This window comes from Euphorbia lathyris, chromosome 8 (assembly GCF_963576675.1).
Source record: "Euphorbia lathyris chromosome 8, ddEupLath1.1, whole genome shotgun sequence".
Taxonomy (NCBI): domain Eukaryota; kingdom Viridiplantae; phylum Streptophyta; class Magnoliopsida; order Malpighiales; family Euphorbiaceae; genus Euphorbia; species Euphorbia lathyris.
The window spans coordinates 10,204,304-10,222,742 of NC_088917.1; the positions used below are offsets into that span (position 1 = coordinate 10,204,304).

Here is an 18,439-nt window from a genome sequence, read left to right on the forward strand (position 1 = left end):
AACACAATAACTACAATAAAAAATAACGGTAAGAAATTAAATCTTACAGAATCTACAAAAACCATAAATACATAAAAAAAACACATATTTATACCTTTATTAATTTGTTTTAATCAAATTATTTAGGGTTAATATATATTTGGGTTAATACATTATTTGTCTTCTGAACTTGTCCAAAAAATTTGATTGGCCACCTAAACTTTTAAAATGTCTCAATAGCCCCCTCGGTTTGTATAAAATATTCAGTTAGCTCCTTGAACTTGCGTAAAATGTAATCAATTGATCACTGGATTGCAAAAAAGAATTAAACACGGACGATATATTCCACGCATCTTAGAATGTTATTACATAATTCAAAAATAGATTAAAAATAAAGTTATTACTTATTGAACTATAAAACTTGTCTTCGCTAATATTAAAACCGTATACCTCCGATCTTGGTCTTTTTTTTTAAGACGTGTGCAATATAGTATCTTCCGTATTTAACTTACTTTTCGAAACCGAATGATTAATTGATTACATTTTGCGCAAGTTCAGGGGACTAACTGAATATTTTATGCAAGTTGAGGGAGCTATCGGGACACTTTAAAAGTTCAGGGGACCAATCAAGCTTTTTGGACAAATTCAAGAGGCAAATGATGTATTAAGCCTATATATTTATACCTTTAAATTTGTCACGTTTTATTAATTAGCACTCTGAATTTTTAAAATAATTTATCATATATTTATAGTTGGTTTTAAAAATCTATCACACATATATACACTACAAAAAAAATTGAGCATTAGGTACAAAATTTAGGGACAATTAAATATATTGTCTTGAAATCTTATGATAAAAATATTATTAGGGACTAAATTATTTATTGTCTCCCGTACTTCTAATTTTAAGTATTTGGGACAGTTTTATAAAATCATTATTTAATATCAAAGTATATAGGGACAACCCAAATCCAAATTTTCTCAAAATTTCCCAAAATGTTCAACTAGTTACGATCTTCAACAGAAATTCCCTTTCTCCTCTCCTCTCCTCTCCTCTCATCGGATCGCATCGCATCGCATCGCAATGATCAATTCTTTGACTCCCTTCCTTCACCCTCAGACTCACCAGTCACCACCTTCAGTCTACGTCGTTCACCACTGAAGCGCTCTCTAGTCAAGTTCTTGTCTCTCTATCCTAGGTCGTAATGTCGTCTCCGGCAACTGTCAGTCATAAAAAAAAATTCCCGGCTACGCAATTGTTTTAATCTTGTAAGTCCTTATCTCAATTCCATATTATTTTCTGCAATTTTACAATAGCTTCTAGTTCTATTGTAAATTCTTCAGTTTATACTTGTCTTGCGCTTTTCCTCTTTGATTCATTCTCTATCGCTCTGTTAATTCCGATTATTTAATCTTGGACCAGTCTCTCGTATGCTTAATCTCGAAATATGGTTTTAAGGGTTTGGGATATTCATTCTGTAGCTGTTATGAAATTGATTACATTGATCAAGTCTTAAGTCTGAGATGGATAAGAAGGAAAATTTTAATGGATATTTATATGGAAAATTCATTTCATTAGGAGAGAAGTTTATAAACAACAAGTCTCTATTATAATGTAACAAATGAATAACTAAGTATGGTTGGTGTTGAGTGATTGGGTCACTGTCACTTCTTAAGAGAGGTCATGGAAGGGTTCAATCTCCACTCTCGTATGAAGTTATCACTTAGACTAGCATTTAAACATTTTTTGAGTCTTCACAGTGAGAATGAGGATTAGTCTAGAAGTGGTACGGACTTAAACGTGCTTCTCACTGTTGGAACCATACAGAACACCTAGTGGTTAAAAAAATGGCATCTGAAATTACAATAAACAACAAGTAGTGGAAATTTAATAAGATACTGAATTAATAGATAATAACTATTTCTGTTTTCAAAGCTTTGACAAATTTGAACCTTTTCAGTCAGAAAAGGGTTCTATTTGTTTGTGTGGAAAAAGAAAGAACAAGTAGAAGTAGGAACTAACCCAATACTAATAAATGGTAAGAAGTGAAATAAAACCAACCCTGGTAACTTACAATTTACTAAGTAATGGATTTTGGAAAAAGGGGAAGTTGACAGAAGCTGAAGAGTGTCTTCTCCAGATTTCTGCAGCAGATATAATTCATCAATCTCGGGATATGAAATTCAGGAAATATCTTGAGCTATATGAAACTATGAAGAATTTGGGCATGAATCCTACTATACATACATGTGCTCCCCTGATCAGTGGATGTAGCAAGGAAGGGATCGAACTTGTAGAGAAACTATTTAATGAAATGTTATGTGTGAATCTGGCTCCTGATCGTGTTGTCTACCATGCAATGATTCATTGCTATGTTGAGAATGGAAATCTTGAAAGGGCATATGCGTTGTACAATGAAATGCTAGAAAACGGGATTCATGGAGATGATAGTTTGATTTTGGGAAATTTCAGGGAGGGAAAGTTGTCAGAAATAGATAATACTATTGAAGCTATGAAAGCCAAGGATTTGATCCCTACAGCTGATACCTATAACATTTTGGTCAAGGGAAATTTTGAAGGGTTATCTTGGAGCATATGCTTGCTGTAGAGAAATGTTTGGAATTAGAGCTCTTGTGAGGAGCTATCAAAATGTGAAAGATATGCTTGATTTGATATTCTCAGCACCAAATATGGTAAATTACTGAATGCCATAATCATAGATGTAGATTTGAACTTCGTTTAATTTTGTCTTTACTTTTCCTTATTAATCTTGGTGTTTGTTTCTTGATAACAATGAATTAGAGATATACCACTTGGATTTCAACTATACTTGTATGACATAACGTATATTGTATATTCGGGAAACTGGTGCAATATTGTTTTCAGCTATTGTTTTTTTTTCCGCATAAATAATTTTAGTATGATGTATCCCTTATTTACACATCCCAGAATCTTTGAAGCAAGTAGGGGGGCCAGCTGTCCTTGGGGAGTATGCTCAGCATCAGCCAATTGGTCATGGCAGGAGCTTTAGGTAGTGCGCAGACCAGAGAGCAGTCAAATCAAAATAGTTTACATAGTCAGTCTGTATTAGATAGTGGTCCCCTAAAGCTTCATTTTGCCAAAATGTCAAGGAGTCAACTGTATGATATAATATCTGAGGTGAAGGTATGTCTTTGTATGAATTCAATGCTTAATCTGTTTTCATGGATTGATGTTGATTGGTGATACAATGTATTATTTATCTTCTTTGAAAAGGAAATGACCAAGCCTGCCAGATATTGCTTGTAAGATCACAGTTGCCAAAAGCTCTTTTTTAGGTATTTCGTTCTTAGGAATTGAAAATAATAATAATAATGATGTTGAAAATGCAGATGTCCACTGTATTGACCCTTCCACTTCTACACGTATGTTGGCCACTGCTAGAAACAAGCGCAAGAACAAAGAAGATGATGATGATGATGAAGAGGATGAAAATGTGGAGCTTGAGCTCGCAAAGTTCCCATCTAGTGGTCATAAAATGGCCATGATGAAGTAAGTAATGTAAGTTATTGCATTTGTTCATACATTTATGAGCCTCTTCTAATTGTTCTTACCTTTCTTATTCTATAATGCCTCATTGAGTAATTTTACTGATAAGGTTATGATGAAGTTAATTAGTTCTTCATGTAAGTGGAATTTCCAACAAAGAAGCATACATTTGTATCATTTGTGAGACTCTAAATGTTTTTTGAAAGGAATCATTGTTTACTGGAATATTTTATAAATAAGAGAGTAAGTTTTGATTTTTTCGATTGTGGACATCAGTTAGAATGTTTTTTTCTTATTTTCTTTTTTGTATTTTCATTAAGGTTTTTCTTTGCTGTTTGTTTGGAGGTTCTGAAATTAGAGGCCGTGGGTGTGCAGAATACTGTATAACTAGGCTCAATATGCATCACTTGCATGGTATGGCTTGTTGGATTGTGGATATTGCAGATGCATGGTTATATTATATTATATATTTTCTTTGGTTTTGCTCCAGCCCTTCTAAATTGCTCTCATCTCTGTTGCTACTAGAATGGGACAAAATAATTTATCACGAAGCTTGTTTCTGACTAGAATGATGCAAAGTTGGAGTCTGATGTTGGTGAGATAATAATTTCCTCACTTATTCTTTCTTGTTTCTCTTCAACCACCACTCTGCACTAACTTTTCGAGCCACCACAAACCACCGCCCATAATCATGGAGCATCATTTCTCTTCTCTTGCTTTCAGTCTTTGTGGTGACTGCGCCCTTTGGGCGTCGACGGCCACCTCCTCCATCAACAAAGTGGCTAGACTTCGAGCTTCTCCTCTGTCAATGGTGAAAGGTGGTTCAGTGGCGTATCCCTGGTTGGCAGTCCAATGACGGCAAAGAAAATTACTATAGTGAACAGGTAGTTTTCTTTATATTTTTTTTTTCAATTTCTGAAATTAATTGCAAACCCTTTGTCGATTGTTCCGTAATCGAACTAAATTTTACGCTTCAATCGACCTGTATTTGTTTTAATTTATTTTACCTAACTTGTGTGTTTGTACTTGATAAATCTCTATATACGTATTCTCTTTGTAGCTTAATGTTTTATAGAAACCACACTTAGCTCTGCTTCTTTTATGAATTAGCTAGATATTTGCACAATAATTGTATTATATTTTGAGTCTTTCAAACTATTAATACTTCCTCTAATGACATGCATCTTTTTTTTCCAACTCCTTGAAATTGCTCCTTTATCATATGATCTATTGGAATCCATGAAAGGGATTTTTAATGATTATGCAGTTTCTATTCCTTTTACCTAATACTAATTATGCATTTGCATGGACAAGCTTCTGAATGGAAATAGAGTATCAATTTTTTTACCTAATAATCTTTGAAATTGTCAAGTTTAATTGAATCCAAGTAAATTACAATGAACTTTCAGGTTTAATACATAAGTCATATGGTAGTTTGAGCAGTGTGGGACTCCTTTAAGTGGATATTCTTAACCTTTTTTTGACATATAACCTGCTTGCATGTCAATTTCAGTCACTTCAGCAACCTCTTAAGCAGTCAAATTCCAGAGGAGCTATCCCAACTATCAATTGTGAGTTCATATAAATGATATAACCATTTTTAATGAGAATTTCGCAATGGTTTGCTAAATATGAACTCCATTTTCTTGCAGCTAAGTGATATAGAGCATACTGTAGTTTGAATGTATATAATTTATATGTATAAAGTATGTTCTTTGTTAATGTCATAATTAGTCTTTTCTATCTTACAATGGTTCCGTGTTTAATTTGTTAAATTGTCACAAATTATAATTATTATAATATAAAGTTGTATCTGATTCATTGGGAAGCATCATTACATCTTGCTATAGATAGATAGCTTGTTGACATGATATTATGTTTATTTGCTGCTGCATGAATTGGTTATTGTTTATTCCAAGGGTTTTCTTTTACCATAACGAGTCAGTGCCGGGTGTTTTTCAGTTGTGGAGACCACACATAGCTACAGTATTCTTCATCAGATAACATCCTTTTCATAGCTATGAGCTCTACAAAGTTATCTCCTTGTGAAAGTTAACAGTTCTTTAAGGTAAGTATGTGCACGCATGCTGAATTTCAAGCTCTTTAGATTTGACCATATATGCATTGTTAGGTTCTGTGCTTATGTCTTTTTGGTAATAGGTGCTTGTGAGTTTGTGAGGTGGTTTATATAGTGAACTGACGTACGATTTTAGCTATTGTGAAGTTTGTGAAAAAATTTCATGTAGTTCTACACCATTGGATGCCCGTAAGATTAGAAAAGGAATTAATCCTTCTACATTGTTTTTATTTTATTGAAATCTTTATTAATTAAATAGTCCAAAAATTGGTTGAATGTTTTTCCAAGACTAATTGACTCTTCTACGAGTACAGGAACATGTTTTCCTTGAATCTAATAGAGATTTACAAATAAAGGTAATGGTTTAGGTTTATTTTCCAGTGACTTGTTAGGTTCAAGGATACAACAGTTTGTTTCTTTAGGCTTTGCATTTAGTCGTGAACAAAATTTGCACTAATCATCTAGGTTCCGATTTTTCAAGGCTTGAACGTTCTAGAGAAAATTCCATTACTTGTAGTTTCTAATGGCTATATACACTAATGGTTGTGATTTATTTGTGGTTATAAATATTTTTTGTACCAGGATTTCACTGCTATACTTGATTTTTTAGTTATGTTAGATTTGAGTGTTTTTTTTGTGTTGTATTTGTGTCACTTACCTCACTAATTGGCATACTAGCTTCTTATAATATGTTATAATATGTTATCTATATTATGTGTTGGTGCTCTCTTCAATCCAAATATTTTTTTTTTCGGTTGATCACTGTTAGTTTCTTTATTTGAGGACAAATAATTGTCCCCTAATGAAGGGACAAAAGTCGTCCCCTTTACATGGGGACGACAATTGACCCTTTGTTTAGAGACAAAAAATCGTCCTCTAAGAATAGGGACTACAGTCGTTCCCTTTGCATGGAGACGATAATTGTCCTCTTCTTTGGAGATAGAAAAACCGTCCCCTAAGAATAGGGACAAAATTCGACTCCTTTATATGGGGACAACAATCGTCCCTTAAAATGGGAACGATATTTGTCCTTATGTTTAGGGACGACTAAATTTTTTTGTCCCCTATAGAATCGGGTACGCTCGCATAGGAGACGAAACCAGAGGACGGAAAAAATTGTCCCCTAAAGAAATAGGGGACAATTTTCTTTATTTTCGGGGACAATTTTAATCATCCCCAATATCCATTTTTTTTTGTAGTGATAGTTGACTTTAAGAACCTATCACACATCTATAGTTGGCTTTAAAACCCTATCACATAGCAATAGTTGGCTTATTCAAACTTCCTGTGCACAAAATCGTTGATTTGTCGTTTTTGAAAGATGAAGTGCACAAAATTATTGACATGTCATATTTGATAAATGAAGTGGCATATAAAACGAATTCATGCATTTTTTTTCTATAGCACGCATATGCCACTTCATCTGTCAAAAGATGACAGAACAACAATTTTATGTGCAAGAAGTCTGAATGAATGACGTGAGATTTGAACCCCATCCTTTTATTTTTCATTAATTGAGTGATACCACTAAGCTACTTATTCTTATTAATTAAGGTTCAATTTGTTCAATTTTTAGATAGATGATTTACTAAAATTTATAGTTTGTTAAATTTGTAATATTTTTTATTTTATTTATTGATTCTTAACGGATAAGGATATCCGCGAATTAAATGGGAAGGGTATAAGATGCAAAAAGTATACCTGTTAGGATAATGGGACGGGTACGGGTAATTAAAAAATAAAAAGGGTAAGGGTTTGGGAATGACATTACCCGTGAGTAGGGGTGAGCATCGGTTCGGTTCGGTTACTAACCGAACCGAACTTTTGGTTAACCGAACCGAATTTTGTGATATTTTCATAACCAAACCAAACCGAATAAGATTGGTAACCGAATTTTATTTAACCGAAAATTTTTGGTTCGGTTCGGTTACCGACCGAATAACCGAAAACTCATAATGTTTAATTTTTGCATGTTTTTATTTAATTAGTTTTCAAATAATGCTCTTATATAAAAGTTACAATTGAAGAAATTAAAGACTAATGAACCAAAATTCATATATATAAAGATAAAAGTATATTTTTTAGGGGTTGGATTTTATATTTTATAAGTTATTTATATATGTAAAAATAAAATTATATTTTTTATATTTATATAATAAGTTCGGTTCGGTTATCGGTTACACCGATATATTTTTTCAGTAACCGAACCGATAACCGATTACCAAACTAAGTCAAAATTAAAACCGAACCGAACCAGAATGTTAAAATAACCGAACCAAACTAAAATTTTGGTTCGGTTATCGGTTACCGGTTGTTTTGCTCACCCCTACCTGTAAGTACCCTACCCGTCGCCATCCCTATCCATGCATTTTAAAAACATTTTGAATGCATGCGAAAGTTAGGATAAACCTTTACTTACATCGCTTTAGAGTCTAACAGTCGATTAGTCACGAGTTTAAATCTTATGTTGTGGTATGTTTGATTTGACTCCTTAACTTCCCTCATTTTGTCCATGTCTGATTTTGCCTACCTTGGTTTAATTATGCATAACTTTTCTAGTTTAAGCCTCTCATGATCTAATTTTTTCCTATCTGGATCTAATTGGTGCCTGGGATCTGATTTTTTTCCTGCCAAATTTCACTTGCCTTATCTTTTCCTGCTTTGTCTTGTCTTGCCTTTATACCCGATTTTTCTAACATTGGTAAATATACTTCAGTTGGATGTCTTGAGTAGGGATGACAACGAATAGCGTACCCGTAGGTAATGTCAATCCCAAACTCTTATTTTTTAATTACTCGTATCCGTCTCATTATCCTAACAGGTATACTTTTTGCATCTCATGCCCGTCTCATTTAATTTGCGGATACCCGCATGTACCCTTACCCGTTAAGAATCAATAAATAAAACAAAAAATATTACAAATTTAACAAAGTATGAATTTAATAAATCATCTATCTAAAAATTGAACAAATTGAACTTTAATTAATAAGAATAAAGTAGTTTAGTAGTACCACTCAATGGTTGAAAAACAAAATATTAGGGTTCAAATCTCACGTCTTACATCTAAAAAACAATGATATTTATTAATATATAAAAAAATTATGACGGATAACAGGTACCCTAGGGATATCCCCATATCCGTCCCATTACCCTAACGGGTAATGGTTTTGATCCCATACCCGTCTCATACCCTTTTATACAGGGTACGAGTAGTCCCATTAGGGTCGGGTAGTGCCAGATACCCACGAATATAGTACCCGTTGGCATCCCTAGTCTTGATAGAAATAATCTATCTACTTCCTCTTTGCTCACAAGGTTCAATGAAAGATTTTTAAACGAAGGTAGGCTTGAAGATCAAAACCCCCAAATGAAGCTTTATATGAAGATGGAATGCTTTTTTTTAATGGCTACTAGATTTATTAGTAGTTGATTTTTTAATTTTCAGGTTAAGTAATTCATTTTTCTAAGACAGTTGAGTTGAATGATAATATGCATAGCTCGGTACACTTTAGCTTAAATCTACGAGCTTTTAAACCTATGGAGCAATTTTTTTAAATAACATTAACGTTTAACCTTTGCTCCAATTTTTTTTCAATGTGTGGATTCATATGATTGGTTTGTAACTCTAAAATTTGCATAAAATGATTTTCCAGATCACACATTTTTACGTGTGCATTAAAATGATGAAGGGAATTAGGATTAGTCGTTTTAACTTCTTTAATATAATAATCTTGTTTTTTTATCTGTTAGTTAACCAAGTTTGAGATTTTATCATTTTCTTTGATTTATACTCTGAATCAGTTTATATATTAACCCATTATTGGCATGTACCATTGATCTTAAGAATTTGTAAGCAAGTTATTTTTTTAGTTCGAAAATATGTCTACAGTAATCCTAGTTTGGTTCAACGGTTCAAAACAATTTGGACCCAAATACATACAAAGGGAGATAAAAGGATGTTTTGAAAAGTTTCTCACAAAATTACAAGCCAGCACCCAAATTTCTCCATAAGAAATATATATATTGATGTGCACTGAAGTAAAAAACAAGGAAGAAAAGTGAAAGAAAATAATTAGATGTAGAATTTTCTTTTACTGCAGTTATTAAAAAGGTTAAGTGTTTTTTTATTTGCTTACTAGTTTATTTTCTTTATGACATGTATTATTTTACTTTATCGCGAGATTTACGAGGCTTCGATTTTTTTGTTAGATGTTATCGTTTTAATAGAATAACAGAAAATAAAGTTGTTACATAATTAGTTAGGATATTTTATATATTAACCCATTATTGGCATGTACCATTGATCTTAAGAATTTGTAAGCAAGTTATTTTTTTAGTTCGAAAATATGTCTACAGTAATCCTAGTTTGGTTCAACGGTTCAAAACAATTTGGACCCAAATACATACAAAGGGAGATAAAAGGATGTTTTGAAAAGTTTCTCACAAAATTACAAGCCAGCACCCAAATTTCTCCATAAGAAATATATATATTGATGTGCACTGAAGTAAAAAACAAGGAAGAAAAGTGAAAGAAAATAATTAGATGTAGAATTTTCTTTTACTGCAGTTATTAAAAAGGTTAAGTGTTTTTTTATTTGCTTACTAGTTTATTTTCTTTATGACATGTATTATTTTACTTTATCGCGAGATTTACGAGGCTTCGATTTTTTTGTTAGATGTTATCGTTTTAATAGAATAACAGAAAATAAAGTTGTTACATAATTAGTTAGGATATTTTATATTCATAACGCACTACTTACGACATAATAAACAGAATACACTATAAATATAAAAAGCTTAATTAATATCATTGTTTAACTTCAACTCAACTAACTTTTACAATTGATTAAACTGATAACTATTGCACACAAGGATGAGTTGAGGGTTCCATAAATAGATCAACTTTTATGGGAAGTTGTGTTAGAAATCAGGTGGTGGATATTAAAAGGATAAGCATGAGATGGAACAGAAGCATTGTATGCAATATTGGCCAAAATTATATTAGCAGCCTCAGTCGGACGATACCCATCCCAGTAAAAGTAATCCTTTCTATTATTGCAACTCTTTCCCATACTATAACACATCCCATCCAAGTCTGTTTCACAACATGCTTTTCCAATGTTCTTGAAACCTGCATATGGATATGTATAAATAAATACTTCACTAATGGAAATGATCAGCAAACATATTTCAATTTATTGATTCCATGTATCATTCTAGGAGTATTGTAGAATTTCTCAGAAAAGTAAGAATATATACCTTGATAAGCTTGAGAAGTTTCGATATAGGTGAATTGTGCATTTTTTGTGTAATTGTTAAGATTAAAAACCATGGTTCGGAGCTTGCTATTATATAGTTGAATATCTTTGTTAATTACAGATATACACTTATGCTCATCTTGATTACTTCCATTGCCATACATTCTAATAGCAGCAGGACTGCAACCTAAAGAAGGAAGTCCAAACACCACAACTTTCTTTGCTCCAAAATTGTGCAAATTATGTAAATTATATAAATAATTAAGAAAAGATAACCTATAATGGGTAACTAAATAATAATCAATGAATTTATTACTTACAAGTAAGTGAGTGAAAAAGAAATGATCAACAAGGTACTGTGCAAATCGATCAGGTGATTGTCTTGGAGTTGGGTCTGAGCCATCATTATTAGGAATATAATTGTTGAAGACATCATTACAGCCAATTTCAACTGAGTATAAATGATACAGATTGAAAGCGATAAATGGAGGTTTTAATCGTAAACCAACAAAGATCTTCTTCTCTAGCTAGACTAGAAGGAGTGAATCCCAATAAACAAAGGTATAAAACCTTAATCTCAAAGAGAAATGATAGTTGATTGATAAAAAGTTGCCATATCCTTACAAAATGAGGGTTTAAATACAACCTCTAAAAGATAAGTAAAGGACAGGGACTACCCTTACTAGGGTTACAATACAGTTAGAAAGAAGAGGGTAAGATAGGTAATGCGCCCAGACAACAGGTACAGAGGTGCAGGTACGGAGCGTCAGAGGTTGTTGGTGAATTCCTTCGGCAGGAAGTAAACTTGAGATCCGCCCAGTGTAGTTGTTGGTACGCCTCATGGCGTACGCCTAGATCCGCCCCGCTCGCGTGTTAAGGGGATCCACCCTCCTAGATACAACCTCGGTGGGAACGCTGAGAGGAGATCAGCCAAGGCGCGTGTGATTGTTGATCCCAGTTAGGATGTCCGCATCATTCTCTCCTTCTTTAAAAGAATTCGGTACTGGCTGGTCTGTGTTGTTCTCCAAAGGGCCATCTGACTTCCACGGGCTAAGGTCACGAACATTGAACGCCGGTGAGACTTTACCAAGCCAGTTTGGCAAAGCTATGTGATAGGCATTGGCATTGACCTTCTTGGTGATCTTATATGGCCCGTACTTTCTCGGTCGAAGCTTGCTGCTTGTGGCGTTGGCGAGCCTCTCTTTTCCCAAGTGAACCATAACCTCATCTCCCACTTCGAACTGTAGGTCCCTACGGTGCTCATCCGCCTTAGCCTTTAGTTTCTGGTTTCTCTCCTCAAGAGTCTCCTTCACCTCTTGGTGCATCTGGATATAGTCTTTGGCTAGCTGGTTTGCAGTCACGTTTCTTTTGGGAAGATGGGCTATATCAAGGACGTGATTCGGGGTCTTAGTGTATACCACCTCAAAGGGTGACTTCCCAGTTCCCGAGTGTACAGATCCATTGTAGGCGAACTCAGCTTGTGCTAAAACCACGTCCCACATCCTGGGCTTATCCTTACATTTGCTGCGCAGTAAGTTTCCCAGAGTCCGATTGACCACTTCTGTCTGTCCGTCTGTCTGAGGGTGGGCGGTGGTACTAAACTTCAGAGAAGTATCAAAAAGAGCCCACAAGGTCCGCCAGAAGTGACTCAAGAACTTTGTGTCACGGTCTGAGACAATGCTCTTTGGTACACCATGTAATCTGACAACCTCTTTGAAGAATAGCTTGGCAGTCGCTGAGGCGTCGCTAGTCTTACGACATGGTATGAAGTGTGCCATTTTCGAAAACCGGTCAACAACCACAAAGATGGAATCCATGCCTCTCTGAGTTCTGGGTAACCCTAGGACAAAATCCATGGACAGATCCTCCCATATGGTTTCTGGTACAGGCAAGGGCAGCTGTAAGCCAGCATTTGTAGCGTGTCCCTTGGCGGTCTGGCAGATATAGCATCGTTCTACCAGGTACGCCACATCTCTTCTCATTTTGGGCCAGAAATAACGGGAACTCACTGCTGCATATGTCTTGTCTCGCCCAAAATGCCCCCCCAGGGATCCGCCATGTAGATCTCGGACCACCTTCTCGCGGATAGAAGTGCAGGGTAAACAAAGTTGGTTGCCCCTCATTAGATACTCATCCATTAAGTGATACGCCCCATCCCCAGGTTGGCGCTGACACTTCTCCCAGATACTTCCAAAGTCAGGATCCGCCAGGTACTCTCCTCTGATGTGTTCGAAACAATCGGTCTCCAGGTTGACTATTTTTATTAGTGCAATCCTCCGACTCAAAGCGTCCGCCACTATGTTCTGTTTTCCCGCCTTATGGATAAGCTTATAGGGGAACTTATCTATGAAGGCAGACCACCGGGCGTGCATGGCGCTTCGAAGTTGCTTCTGACTTCCCAGGTATTTGAGAGCTTAATGGTCAGTGTAGAGGATGAACTCTTTTCCCACCAAGTAATGTTCCCATACTTTCAATGCCCTCACTACAGCATAAAACTCTTGATCATACGTTGCCCACCTTTGCCGTGCCTCACAGAGCTTCTCACTAAAGTAGGCAATGGGCCTCTTTTCTTGCATCAAGACACCACCAATCCCAATTCCACTGGCATCACACTCAACTTCAAACAATTTGTCAAAATCGGGATACGCCAGCACTGGCGCTGTACTCAGCCTTTCCTTGATCAAGGCGAAGCTCTCTTCTTGGGCGTCCGCCCACTCGAACCCCTTTCCTTTCTTCAAACATTCTGTTAACGGGGCCACTATGGAACTGAAGTTCTTAATGAATCGGCGATAGAACGTTGCTAGCCCATGAAAACTCCTGATATCCCCCACGTTCCTCGGGGTAGGCCATTCTCGGATGGCTCTTACCTTCTCCCCATCAACTTGGATTCCATTCCCACTAACCACGAATCCAAGGAAAACTAAGCTCTCCATGACAAAGTCACACTTCTTGGTGTTGGCGTATAATTGGTGTTTCCTTAACAGGTCAAACACGGTCTGCAAGTGCTCTTCATGTTCCGCCAAGGTCTGGCTGTGGATCAAAATATCGTCGAAATACACAACTACGAACTTCTCAATTACTGGGCGAAGCACCTGATTCATCAGTCTCATAAAAGTACTAGGGGCGTTGGTCATCCCAAAGGGAATAACTAACCATTCATATAATCCGTCTCTTGTCTTGAAGGCAGTCTTCCACTCATCCCTAGATCGGATTCGTATCTGATGATACCCACTCCTGAGATCAATCTTGGAGAAGACTCGAGATCCGCCAAGTTGGTCCAACATGTCATCCAACCTTGGAATCGGGAACTTATACTTGATGGTGATCTTATTAATAGCCCTACTGTCAACACACATCCGCCAAGACCCATCCTTCTTCGGTGTAAGTAAAGCTGGAACAGCGCAAGGACTCATACTCTCCCTAACGTATCCCATCTCGATGAGTTCCTCCACTTTTTGTCTCATGACATCATTCTCCTTTGGGCTCATTCGATAATGTGGGAGGCTTGGTAAACTAGCCCCGGGCACAAGATCGATATGATGTTGGATGTCCCTCAAAGGTGGTAACCCACTCGGCAGTTCGTCGGGGAACAGATCTTGATACTCGCCAAGTAGGCGGGTCACTTCACTCGGCATTTCCCTTTCGTCCCTTTGGGCGGATTCGTGATTCGCCTTAACCATTACCACGTATACCATTTGGCTCTCTTCACATTCGCTGACAAACGATTTATGTGTAGGACAGACTACCAAGGTAGACTTCTCATCGGCCTTTGGCTCTCTCACCATTGGTGTAAGGACAAACTTCACCCCATTCTTCACAAATCTGTAAGTGTTCTCTCTTCCGGCGTGGGTGGCGTTGTTATCAAACTGCCAGGGTCGGCCCAACAATAGGTGGCATGCGTCCATATCGACCACATCACAACAGACTTCATCATGATAGTTACCAATCTCAATCGGTACCTTGCATCTCTGGGTCACCCTCAACTCGCCAACGTTCTTGATCCATCCCACCCTGTAGGGATCAGGGTGCGCCTCTACCAACAACCCGAACTTCTGAACGGCGCTGCTACTCACAATGTTCTCTTGGCTCCCACTATCTATTATCACATTACATCGCACGCCCTTCACAAGACAGCGGGTTCTGAATAGTCGGTGCCTTTGATCGCCCTCTATCCGGCTAGAGACTAACAAACGCCGTACCACATGGATGGCGTACCTCTCTTCACCCGCCACCTCATCATCTTCTCCCAAGGGTTCACAAAATACTTCATCCTCTTCGTCATAGTCATCTTCATACCTCTCCACCATGTTGGCGCTCTTCCTTCTAGGACACTCATTGGATCTATGTCCTGGCTCATTGCACCGAAAACATTTGAAAGGTGCTGGCCTTGCATACGGATTGTTGCTCTTGGGTGGTATAGGTGCTTCTTTGTATGGTCTAGTATCTCCAACGGATCCCTTTCCCACACTGTTAACCTTGGCCCCACTGGCACTCGCCACCTGCTTGCCTTTGTCGTAAGACTTCACGTTATCTCTTCCTCCAGGCGTATACTCAGTAGTGGCGGATCTCCTGGATCTCCCGGTCAGTTGGGACTCAGCCTTGAGGGCTAAATTCCTAGCATCTTGTACTCTAACCACCATCTGTGTGCCAATACGATCCTGGATATTGTATCTCAACCCTTCTAGATACCTAGAGGTCTTTTGGCTTTCAGTTTCAGACAGGTTGGCTCTCGCCGAAAGCCTTAAGAACTCAGAAGTATACTCATGGACACTTCGGGTCCCTTGAGAGCATCCTCTGTAGGAGCTGTAGATATACTGTTCGTAGTCCGGCGGTAAGAACCGCTCCCTCAGCATCGCCTTCATCCGTAGCCAAGATCTAATCGGATCTCTGCCCCCTCTTCTTCTTTCTTCCCTCATCTGATCCCACCAAACTGATTCGCCACCCTTCAGGCGATACGCCACCAGCCTTACTTTCCTCTCATCAGGAATCCCAGCATACTCAAAGAAACGTTCAACTTCCGATAACCAATCTAAGAATCCCTCTATATCCAGCTCGCCACCAAAAGATGGTAAATCTATTTTTAGCTTAAAGGCGTCATCTCTATCAAAGTTTCCTAGGTCTGGTTCTGCCCTAGCCATACCCACACGCCTGTTATCAATCGGACCAACATCCCTCATATTTCTAAAGGCACCATTATTCCCAAGATCCTCAAAATCATCACTATCGCTATCAGCGTTATGCACAAGGACAAAGTTGGGTCTTCTTACCTCAGGATCCCTAGGACCCATTTGTGGAAGTTAGACATTTGTCAATGGCAGTCGAGGTGGCGTGGGTTGCCTTTGGGGGTCGTGGTTCAAGGACTCCTTCCCTCCTCTGGTCGGACTCCCCGGCGGCTGGTCTGACCACTGCACGGATCTCCAATCTGAGGTTTTCCAGGGAAGCGGTTAGCTCCTGGAATCGTTGGTCGTTTTGTTTCTGCCGCTCAAGGCTGGCCTGGATTTGTTCCGCGAGGTGCTCTCTCAGCTCCTCATATCTTCGGTCACTGGTTTCCATGGAATCTTACGGTTGTTGGGGTTGAACCATTGCCAAAAGAAGTTTCGGGTCAGGAAACGATTGGCTCTGATACCAACTGATACAGATTGAAAGAGATAAATGGAGGTTTTAATCGTAAACCAACAAAGATCTTCTTCTCTAGCTAGACTAGAAGGAGTGAATCACAATAAACAAAGGTATAAAACCTTAATCTCAAAGAGAAATGATAGTTGATTGATAAAAAGTTGCCATATCCTTACAAAATGAGGGTTTAAATACAACCTCTAAAAGATAAGCAAAGGACAGGGACTACCCTTACTAGGGTTACAATACAGTTAGAAATAAGAGGGTAAGATAGGTAATGCGCCCAGACAACAGGTACAGAGGTGCAGGTACGGAGCGTCAGAGGTTGTTGGTGAATTCCTTCGGCAGGAAGTAAACTTGAGATCCGCCCAGTGTAGTTGTTGGTACGCCTCATGGCGTACGCCTAGATCCGCCCCGCTCGCGTGTTAAGGGGATCCGCCCTCCTAGATACAACCTCGGTGGGAACGCTGAGAGGAGATCCGACAAGGCGCGTGTGATTGTTGATCCCAGTTAGGATGTCCGCATCAATAAACATCTATGTAGATATTGTTTAGTCATGTTTTTACTTCCAAGAATGTTGCTTATGCGGCGAACTATTTTCTTGTGGTATTTTAGTTGTTGGCCTAAACTTATAGAATTTACCTGCATTGCCCATTAATATCATCATTATCCAAATAACTTTAATTTACATAGAATAACAAATACTTTTACAAAAGGAATTTTTCATTTTATAAATAATAGTATCAGTGAAGTATAATTTTGTAATTTTCTTATTCAATTTAAAAGATCCTCTAAAACCTCAGTTATTAATTAATCAATATTAGATCCTTAACAAATATCAATCACTAAATTTACCTTGCTTCCTGCAATTTCCAACTGCAGTATTGCACCAGAAGATGCATAATTCACGCCTTTTAGCATTTGTCGGTTAGTTCCAACTGTTCTATAAGGGCGAATGTAATCCTTCATCCCAATTTTTTCAGCTGTTATGAAAAATTTAAAATGAAAATATTAAGAATTCGACCATGAACTAATTAAGTTTTAGCTATCTAATTGGTTAAAATTTAAAATTAATTAATTAATTAAAAGAGGCTGAAAGGAAAAAATATCAAACCTATTATATCAACCATGATTTTTCCATTACTGAATCTTCCTGTAGGGCCATCAAGAAAATCAATTCCATATGGCAAGTAATTAGATTTAAAAGTATCAAGACCATTATCATTTCCATTAGCAGAAAATGAATCTCCAAAAATAAAATAGCAAGGAAATTGTTCATGTTGATTTTGTGGTTGTCGTTTTGTTTTTCCATAGACAATTAAGTCTTGCATGTTGAGAACTAATACAATATATGCAAACCAACACTGTCTTAATTGCTGAGACATCCTTCCGTGCACTAGTTTATATAATAATGTGGGTCAAGATGGAAAGTAAACCTTGTGATAGTAAAAAGAAGCATCAAAATTCTTATATTTATATTAATACATTACTTGTAAGAATAGTAATAAGTAGATGTTTAATCTTGTGGTTTTAAAAAATACAGCATGTAATTGAATTAGTTGTTATTAATAACAAATAAACTTTTACAAAAAAAAAACTATTTTTGGAAAATCTTTTTTCACTTTTACAGCATGTAAAAAACAATCTTGAAATTAAGAAAAAAAAAATCAATGAACACCATAGATAATTGAATGTCTAAGAACTTTCTACTGTTATTTTTTTTATTGTAGTTATTTTAAATTGAACCAATCTAATATGAATCACAAAAAATATATAAAATAAAAGAATAAGGTAGAAATTTGCTTCTAATGTTTTTTTTAGAAGTGTAGATATACTCTTTTAGATTGGGCTTAAAATAAACTGGACCCTTACTGGTTGGGTTTAAAATTCTTCTGTCCCAACCAATGTCAAACGATATTGCCTATGTTAGGGCAGAAATGCCCAATTCTTCACACATTGGAGAAATTATAAGGTGCTATA

The 18,439-nt window shown here is 36.9% G+C and overlaps 1 protein-coding gene and 1 long non-coding RNA gene across 12 annotated transcripts; one reads left to right on the plus strand and one right to left on the minus strand.

Moving 5' to 3' along the window:
* The first annotated feature begins 967 nt into the window (after positions 1 to 967).
* Positions 968 to 9,767, plus strand: LOC136202671 (uncharacterized). 11 transcript variants are annotated; one of them, XR_010674522.1, is made up of 10 exons: positions 968 to 1,248; positions 2,453 to 2,673; positions 2,930 to 3,145; positions 3,236 to 3,264; positions 3,352 to 3,520; positions 3,829 to 3,922; positions 4,034 to 4,103; positions 4,232 to 4,392; positions 5,022 to 5,079; positions 5,471 to 9,767. It is a non-coding gene; the product is annotated as an uncharacterized lncRNA (long non-coding RNA). The 11 variants fall into 11 exon arrangements; XR_010674523.1 differs by lacking the exon at positions 2,453 to 2,673 and having other exon boundaries at positions 3,999 to 4,103; XR_010674518.1 differs by lacking the exon at positions 2,453 to 2,673.
* Positions 9,768 to 9,897: 130 nt separating this feature from the next.
* Positions 9,898 to 17,844, minus strand: LOC136201902 (GDSL esterase/lipase At1g29670-like). The gene is made up of 6 exons (XM_065992277.1): positions 17,574 to 17,844; positions 17,315 to 17,442; positions 16,985 to 17,101; positions 11,175 to 11,298; positions 10,845 to 11,096; positions 9,898 to 10,716 (listed from the first exon to the last, which is right to left on the minus strand). Exons 1-6 carry the CDS (start codon positions 17,842 to 17,844, stop codon positions 10,484 to 10,486), a joined length of 1,125 nt encoding a protein of 374 aa, XP_065848349.1. The 3' UTR covers positions 9,898 to 10,483.
* Between the last annotated feature and the right edge of the window lie 595 nt (positions 17,845 to 18,439).

Coding starts and splice junctions, on each gene's coding strand:
- LOC136201902 (XM_065992277.1), bottom strand. CDS start 17,844: ATGTCTCAGCAATTAAGACAGTGTTGGTTTGCATATATTGTATTAGTT. Junction 17,443..17,573: donor AATCATGGTTGATATAATAG/GTTTGATATTTT, acceptor TTTTCATAACAG/CTGAAAAAATTGGGATGAAG. Junction 10,717..10,844: donor AACTTCTCAAGCTTATCAAG/GTATATATTCTT, acceptor ATCCATATGCAG/GTTTCAAGAACATTGGAAAA.